Here is an 8,881-nt window from a genome sequence, read left to right as displayed (position 1 = left end):
CAGTGCCCACAAGCGCACACGAGTGCATGCATCGTGTTGCTGCTGTCACTAGCGCCAGCTCACTCTCCCGGCCGATCGGCGTATGCAGTGGCACATCGATCACGGGAACACGTCCCAGTAAACAAATCGACATGCCATTTTGCCCAACTTCTCGGGCCCTGATCTACCGTACGAGCACACACGCAATTTCTAGTTAAATCTTGTACTGTACTCCTAACTAAGGTCTGCACGTACTCCTACAGATATGTAAATTTTTGTGGTCAAAGCACGAGGACCGACACGCCCCCGCACGCGCGCACGGCTCGGCTCGGTATCCGTTCATTTTAGCTCAAGATCTGTTGGTGCATCACCGCGACCGTGTACTATAATACTCGTAGTACGTATTAACGTTCACTACTACCACCCCGGCCGGCCGGCCCGCCGGCCGTTAAAGCGGCGCAAGTGTTGAGACTGCTGGTCCACTTGCCAGTGTCGTGGAAGAATGGACGCCAGTCTGCCGTGCGCCTCAAAGAGTCCGACACATGAAATATAGCACAAGTACACATAGCCAGAACAGATACACAGTCACTCCGGTTTTGTGCCGAGTCTTGCTACACACACGATGAAATTGGACGATGCACAGACGATGGATTAAATCTGGCCGGACAAACGTTGATTGAGAAGGGCGTCGGCCGCTGGATTTACGTGTCGTGCATAGATCGGCCACTTGTGTCGTGCATGGAGCAATTTTGTTTTGTGCCTCTCCGTAGACACAGCTAAAATATCATACTAGTATTGTGAAAAGAAGTGTTCTCTTGAGAAGAAGAAAATCTAGTACAGCACATTCCATTCTTTTTACCCCACTTGAGAAAGTTGGCGAAACCTTCTACCCTAATTATCAGGAACTCCTCCAAAGTGTACCGTTTAAGAAAAATAGTTGTAATTTTTAAACATTTTCAAAATTTGTGGTGACCTGACATCGATGGTGGGTGGGGAAATTGGATCGATGCGATGTGGCCTGGTATCTCCGGGGAGAAGATGAGGTGCATCCGTGCATGTAAAGGCCGGTACAAAGGAAGTTGAAGGGGGACGTCTTCTTCTCCATGAAGGGGGCATCTAGAGGGAGGGTAGATCATGCCCGAACCACACCCGTCACACGACAAAACTTTGTTAAAATTCAGTATTTTGGTGGATCTCTGCTAAAAACAAGGTAAATGGTGTCAATAGATGGTATTCTTGAACTTCACTCAAAATATAGCAAGTATTTAAAGCTGGTGACTGGGAGTTTAAATTATGGATTGTCATGGCGTGTTTTTGTCAGCAATAATCCTACATCTACGAAGGGTTACGAACGGAGTTATGTAACCTTCCTCTATAATCTCCACCACCCCCCCCCCCCCCTAATTTCAAGTGGGTGGGGCCCCTTCCCCTGATTTTAGCCAACGAAAAACTTCCAACTAAGCTCTTACGTAAATCACGTAGAATACATTTCGTAGGTGTAGCATTACCCTTTTGTCAGATGCATACTTGTGTCCATATTTTCTATATTTTTCAAACAAGCAAAAGACTTACCATCGTCATTAAGGGAATAATGGAAGTTAATTTGTGGAAAACATGATGAAAATCGTTACAAACACATCCACAAAAACTGCCATCACCGAACACGACGTTACTTGGAGCCCAGCCGAGCTGGCCACCGACATTAACACCACACACATAACAGAGAAGGGAGGTACCGCCACAACTATCCATAAGTGTCATCATCTTCCCTCATCGCCGAAGATCCAACGACTTTGACGTCACTGTGGGCGACCAAGAGCGATGTGATCGTCGCAAGTTGATGCACAAAATCAACATCGACTCGTGCCAAACAGTCAATCACCATGTGAAATCTCCGTTAGTTTTCCTTAAGTTCTTGGAAAGATTATAACCGTAAATGGCAAGGTAGCACATCACAATTTTTCCATGTCAAAAAAGAAACAATTTTTCATTTTACTCCTATGATGTCCGTTCGCAACTTTGATTTGGCGCATAATTCAGGCTACGTTCAATTTATCAACACCAACAAGTATACAAAATTTGTTTGGTAGTAATTGGTTGGGCGGTATTCACCATAATCTGATGGGAAAAGAAGGCGTGGGAATTTGTGTCATTCTTTGAGCAATTTAGACTACCCACAGTAGAAATAACATAGATGGTAACATCACACATCTATAGGCAAAATAGATGATGTGGCGAGTAATTGATGAGGAAAGAGAGACATGTGATAACATAGCTAGTTATTGTAACATCATACATAGTAAGACAAGATGAGTTACAACCTAATAAATGAAGTATTGCATGACACCACACATATATTACTCCTCACTATAAAGGTAGTAACATAGACTAGTAACATACGCATGTTACTAGTTACTATCCATTGTGACTAGTCTTAGAATTGACGGAATGAGTGTGTTTTTAATGGATCATGTTTTTCAAAAACATTGCACATTAGCTTCTGAGCTACGTCGTAGATTTGTACATAGCAATCACTACAACGTGTGGATGCACAAAGGCTTAAGGCCTTTGGTGCAGCCGTGTGAAAACAACTGCACGGGGTTTGTTTAACTAGTTTGGCTGGTGTGTGGCAGTAACGGATTATGTGGATGAGTTATGTAATTTTGTTTATGACTATCATAGTCATGTTTTGTTGTAAACCTTTTGGTACTTGATGAGTTGGACTTATTTTATTTTATATTTTATAAAATACATGTATCCATCGTATGAAGCAGAGGCTGGGTTATCCCTTTTCGGAAAAAGCGCATGTGTTTGTGTGTGAGTTGCATATGTGTTGAGTTATTTTGGTTCGCACTATCAACAAAAACAAGTCTAAATTATGGGTCGTCACTATCTTAGACTACCCACAATGGGAGTAACATAGGTAGTAACATCACACATATCTAGATAAAATAGATGATGTGACAAGCAATAAGTGAAGAAAGAGAGTCATGTAGTAACATAGCTAGTTACTACTAGTATGAGTAACATCACACATATCAAAACAAGATGAGTCTATAGCATAATAAATAAAGTGTTGCATGTTACCACACATATGTTACTCCCCACTATAGAGGTAGTAACATAGAGTAGTAACATGGGCATGTTACTACTCTATGTTACTACCCATTGTGGCTAGTCTTAAAGTTTAGCAACTAATGTCTACAATGCATAGGTGCTTCACTTGTTGGTGCTAAGCTCCCCTCATTTAATGCTTTAGCAACTAAACTATTCCATGTTTTTGTGGGTTTCTCTCATTTAATTGCTTTTGCCTAGGTTCACGTGTTTGGCATTGGTTCTTCCTGGAGTCACCAAACTCACCTCTCTTCTCTTTATTACCTTGTCACATCTGATTTTTTGCTTACACAGCAGCCTTAGCACATGTACAAGGTGAAACATTGGTGAGGGAGCAGCTGACGAAATTTCCGGTCTATTCTGCGAATTTATTTGTATGTATCTTAGGGTGTTTGCAGCATTGTAATGTTTTCGTCAATCTAGTGTGAACAAATACTCTTGACTAAACAAAAAAAGGTGTTTCCCGCTTTTCTTTACATATTTACCCATACATATCTAAATCACCTTTGTTGTGTTGTAACAACGTTGTTTATCCATGGAAATATTTAAAAAAATCATGGGGTTCAGAAGAAATATGGAATCTTGCATTGGACATGAATGATGGATCGACATTTTAGTGTCAGCCGAGCAATAAAAATCCTTAGAGGACTATAAATTAGCGAAATCATAAATTGTAGCTCAAATTTTTGTTAAGAAAGTAAGTCACAATACATCTATAAAGGAACATGTGTGTCTTATATTTTTGAAGGGGGTGGCTAGCTCTCATCTTGATGAGAAATAACAAAGTCAAGTTTTACGTCATTTGGTTTTACACAAAGATTCGTATAAATTTCCTTCTCTTTCTGTTTCATTAATCAAATGGTGTAGAAGTTAGATGAGACTTTATTAATTATCATCTTGATATAATTAGCAAGTTTGATTTTTGAAGGTAGAGGCATGCCCTATTATTTAGTACTACAATATAATTTGGAACCCAAATTATTAGGATTATTTTAGAGCATAAACAACTACTTCGAGGTTTAGGACCCATCAGTGAGTATTTGAGGACCTGCTGCTCGACAAAGTCCAAGTGAGCTTGACTTTATACTCCATTGAACTACTAACTACTGCTAAATTTCATTGATTATAAATCATCCAACGAATGTTTTCCTTTGGTCTGACTTGAAACATTAAGGGAACATGAATGCAAATGAGGGCCAAGTAAACAAAATGGAAACCACAGTGTTGGTAATTCAGCTGAGAGAGAGAGAGAGAGAGAGAGAGAGAGAGAGAGAGAGATCTGATCAAACCTATCATTACCATCACAGGGTGTCGAAATTCGGAGTACATAAAACTTGTAATAAATGTAACGAACGAAAGAACGCATGAAGAAGAATAGTCTAGCCAGCTAGCTCCAAGTTTCAAAGAGAGAAACTTAAACTTCAAATCTAAAAACCACAAGAACACGACTCCGCCTGCTGCATGCATCCAGCTAGTACGAATGAATGACGACGGCGATGATGATGATACCTCTCTCCATCGAAACCACACACATCAAATCGCTTCTTTTCTCGAGTCATTTCATCTCCCACACTCCTGTCGTCGTTCAATCTCCATTCACATGCCATAAATGTTGTGTGACCCTTCGCTTCACTCGCAGATCCGCCCCAGAGATATGCCATGGCAGCAACCACCATCATTGCTCGGCCACTTCTCGAAGCAAATGCTAGGCTAGCTGGCTGGCTCGCCGCGTGCCTATACCTAGTCGGTGTAGCCCAGGCGCTGTAGCTCCTCGCCGAGCCCACCGTCGTCGTCGTCGTTGCTGCCGCTCGCGCCTTGGACGTCCTCGTCGGCGTGGGTGGACATTGTCGAGGACGCGCCGTCGCCGGACGACGAGGGCGGCGCCATGAGCTCCAGCGCCAGCGGGTCCACGCCCGCGGCCTGGCCCTTCCGCGGGGAGGACGGCGACGGTATGGGCGAGCGCGGCACGAGGAGCTCCGGCTCGGTGAGCTGCCTGCCGTCGCGCGGCGGCGAGAAAACCACGGGCAGGTACTCGTCGCTGTCGCAGGGGAACTTGGAGTTCTTGAAGTGGTCCTTGAGCGCCTCCAGGCCCTGTGCATCACGCTCATTGGTTAATTAACACGGCGAGCTACGTAGTACTGCTGTGGCATAGGTGAACCTTGTCAAGATTCCTGGCATGCAGATGCGGTACACGGGAGCACGTACCTGCACGCGCGCGTACGTGACTTGGCAGATCTTGCGCGAGTTGTACACCTCCCATGGCTGCTTGTGGAACGCCTTGTACAGCCGCACGGCCGCCTCCGGCGTCGTGAGGTTCACGAACCCGTACCCCACGTTGCACTTGTTGCTGCATGCCACAACAAAATTCAGACGTTCATTTGAAGATAGAACACCAGTGATTAATTTATAGCTAGTGCTACCAAAACCTTGGAATAAATAATCTGCCGAGCAAGCGCTACACTATTTATACTCCTAGATTAGTTGGAGAGGTCAAAAGCTTTTGGAGCTACCAGTAGATTTTTTTTACTATAGATGTGAAGCTGGCTTTGGGCAGAACCGCACCAAAGTTCCTCTTGTCATTGGGCACTGATGGCAGGTCTTTTCCCAGCCTTTGCTTCGTGCAAGCGGAAAGTTGGCAGCCAAACAAGACACGAAAGAAAGTGTGCTTGAAATTAGCCAACACGAATTTTCATACTTTGAACACCACAAAATACATGAACGCTTTTACATCCGATGCAACTTTTCACCGCTACTCCATGATTCTCTCACCCAAAGGTTTGCTTTTATCCATGTCGTGCTGGCCTTGATATGGAAGCGCATGGCATGCAGCAGGGAGGGGAGGGCTGTGCAAAGCAAGAAAAGCAATTGGCAGGGATGGAGGGAGGAGGATCCTAGAGAGGCAGCAGATGTGCGGGAAAAGAAAGACAGGCGAACACAGGCCCCTTTCTGATCGATCAGCCGGGCCAGGCGATGCATGCAACCAAAGAATTCATTGCATCAAAACGAAAAGGATCCGGTGCCACCTCCAATTTCTTTTCCATTTGGGCTAATAAGACCATGGCACAACAATGCTGGCGCAGACCAGGCAGTACAGGGCGTGGTAGTAGTACCAAAAGATGGCCCCCTCCACCCCGCACAAGCTCAAACAGCCGGCCGGCTAATGGCCAAGAACTTGTCCTGGTTTCTACCAATTTTGTAATTTTGTAGCCTCCACATTTTTCTACCTCAGTTGTTATGAACCACATATGGATGTATGTAGATGCATTTTAGAGTGTAAATTCATCCATTTTGCTCCGTATGTAGTCCATAGTGGAATCTCTACAAAGACTTATATTTAGGAACGGAGGGAGTTGAACAATTTTATTCTAAGTTGTGAATTGAGCGTGTGTTCGTGGGATTGGGCTCCATGAAATATGAATGAATGCAGCAGCTTATAGTTGTGGGACTCACTTGAAATCTATGGGGAGGTAGAGGAAATCGTAGGAGGAGAAGGGCTCGCCGCCGCCTTCGCCGGCGTCGATCTTCTTGTTGTACTCGATGCAGTGGTTGTCCAGCATGTTGAGCAGCAGCTTCTGGCTGCGACGAACAAGAGATCACCAGGTCAGGCACACAAGGCCGAGCACGAGCTAGGCAAATCCTTCACACAATTGTAGCATAGCATACGCCCATGAAATATAGTACTAGTAGTAGTAGCATTGTTGCGGCAAACGCGGAGGATGACACGACGACCTGTACTTGTTCGGTATGTTCCTGATCATCACGGTGGTCCTCGTCTCCGCTTCTTGCGTGTCCGTGTCGGCGGCGGTGGTGGCGTTGCTGTCGGCGGCGGCGGCAGGCTGTTTGAACTCGAAGCGCGTCTCCCACCCGCCTCTCCAGCTCTTGGGGCCTCTCCAGCTCCCCACGCGGACGACTCCTTTCTGCGGCTGCTGCTTGCCGGACGCCGACGCGGTCGCCGCCGCCTCGGAAGCCGAAGCCGGAGACGACGACGTCGTGTCGACGACAATTGTGGCTTTCTTCCCGCCCTTGCCCTTGCCCTTCCGTTCTTGGGTTGTGCCACCCTTGGACCGATCGCCCGCGTTAGACTTGGAGGAGCACCTGCTCGTGGTAACCACCTCTCCCCTCGCCTTGCCCGTGCCGGTCGACGACGACGGCTGTTTCGCCGGAGACGGCAAGGGACGCCACGCCGCTTGCAGCCTGGGCGGCGTCGGGACGATGGGTCGCGGCGACACGAACCCGCGCCTGCGTGCAATTCACATATTTTAGTCGACGTACTGGATCGATGGGCAAGCGAGGGGCAAGGCGGTGCGCAAGAATTACCTGCGTGCGCCGGGGATAGAAGGGCGCGTGAACTCGAGGATGAGGCGGTGGCCGAAGAAGTCCCGGCCGTTGAGCTCTGCGAGCGCCCTGGCGGCGTGGCGCGTGTCGAAGAACTCCACGAATTTGTGGTTCGGCCGCTGCGCGGACTCCCTCACATCCTTCAAGGGACCTGCAAACAAACACCAGTCGGGCATTAGAGGAGAATTGTGGCGAGAAGGGTTCGGTGGGGGGTGCGTACCGTAGGCTTGGAAGGCCTGGCGGAGCTCCGAGAGGGAGACGTCCGGGAGGGAATTGAGCACGACGAGGGAGCCGCGGTTGGCGCCGTCGTCGGGGAGGGTGGAGGCAGCGGCGAAGTGAGCCCACACGGCCTGGCCGAGGACGAGGCCCCGGCAGTCGTCCTGCTGCCAGTCCCACGCCGGCGGCTGGGGTGGCCAGGCGGTCGTGGCGGCGTACAGCTGACTGAGGCGGCACTGCTGCCGCATGTGCTGCTCGCGCACCGCGGTGACGGCGTTCTCGGCGGAGCGGAGGTCGAAGAAATGCACGGTGGCCACGCCCTCGGACGCCAGCGCCGGCGCGTCCACCGTGCGCACGTCGCCAAAGGGCGCCATCGCGCGCGCCACCTCGAACTCCGGCGTGTGCGGCGGCAGCAGGCTGAGCACGACCGCGCGGCTCGCCGGACCGTCGACCGCCGTCGGCACGGGGAGCCCAATCTGCGGCGGAATCGCGACGGTCTGCGGCTGTGGCATGGGCATGGGCATGGGCATGGGCATGGCCATCGGCGGCGGCATGACCGGGAGCGGCGGCGGGCAGTAGAGCTGGTGCGGGAGCGACAGGAAGGGCGGGGGCGGGTAGGACGCGCCAGCACTAGGGTAGTACTCCTGAGCACCGGCGTCCAGAATGTTTTGAGGCGCTCCCGGCATGCCGGGCATGCCGGCCATGCCAGCACCGCCTCCTCCCACCCCGTCCATGGCACGTGCAGGCCGAATTGGAGCAGCGGCAGCGGCGCTAGGCGGAAGATCTAGAACATTCTTGGGATTGATTCTCGCTCGTGGCTGCAAACCGCGATCAAGAAACTAGGCTAGAATTGTACTTGAGCGGTCCCTCCTCTCTCCCCCTCGCCCGCCTGGCTCTTCTTGCTTAGCGGTGGACTGGGTTGGGCGGAGGAGTGTACCTGGGGCTGGGGGGAGGAGGAGAGAGAGGGGCGGGGAGCTCTTTTTATGGAAATGGTCGCGGGAAAAGAACGCAGGTGGGCTTTTATTTGGAAGTCTACAGGAACAAGGGGGAGGGAGGGAGGGAGAGCGGTTGGTCTCGGGAGGAAGAAGCGCTGCCTCCTGCGCCCGCTGCGGGGTGTTGTGTTGTGCGGCTGGCCGGCCCTGTTGGCTCGGATCTTCTGTGACGCCAGAACGTGTTCATCTTTCGGGGACATGGATGATTCCCAGAGTTTGTTACAGCTCTTGTGTCATGTTGCACG

At 49.4% G+C, this 8,881-nt stretch overlaps 1 protein-coding gene across 3 annotated transcripts; it reads right to left on the bottom strand.

The window, feature by feature from the left end:
* Positions 1 to 4,373: 4,373 nt before the first annotated feature.
* On the bottom strand, positions 4,374 to 8,666 carry LOC109747641 (protein terminal ear1 homolog). 3 transcript variants are annotated; one of them, XM_020306672.4, is made up of 6 exons: positions 7,649 to 8,659; positions 7,411 to 7,579; positions 6,823 to 7,332; positions 6,544 to 6,669; positions 5,299 to 5,440; positions 4,374 to 5,184 (listed from the first exon to the last, which is right to left on the bottom strand). In XM_020306672.4, exons 1-6 carry the CDS (start codon positions 8,376 to 8,378, stop codon positions 4,834 to 4,836), a joined length of 2,028 nt encoding a protein of 675 aa, XP_020162261.1. In that variant the 5' UTR covers positions 8,379 to 8,659; the 3' UTR covers positions 4,374 to 4,833. The 3 variants fall into 3 exon arrangements, with proteins under 3 accessions (XP_020162261.1, XP_040260536.1, XP_040260535.1); XM_040404602.3 differs by having other exon boundaries at positions 6,829 to 7,332; positions 7,411 to 8,666; XM_040404601.3 differs by having other exon boundaries at positions 7,411 to 8,661.
* Positions 8,667 to 8,881: the final 215 nt, after the last annotated feature.

This window comes from Aegilops tauschii, chromosome 3 (assembly GCF_002575655.3).
Source record: "Aegilops tauschii subsp. strangulata cultivar AL8/78 chromosome 3, Aet v6.0, whole genome shotgun sequence".
Lineage (NCBI taxonomy): Eukaryota > Viridiplantae > Streptophyta > Magnoliopsida > Poales > Poaceae > Aegilops > Aegilops tauschii.
This window is presented reverse-complemented; position numbering and strand designations above follow the sequence as displayed.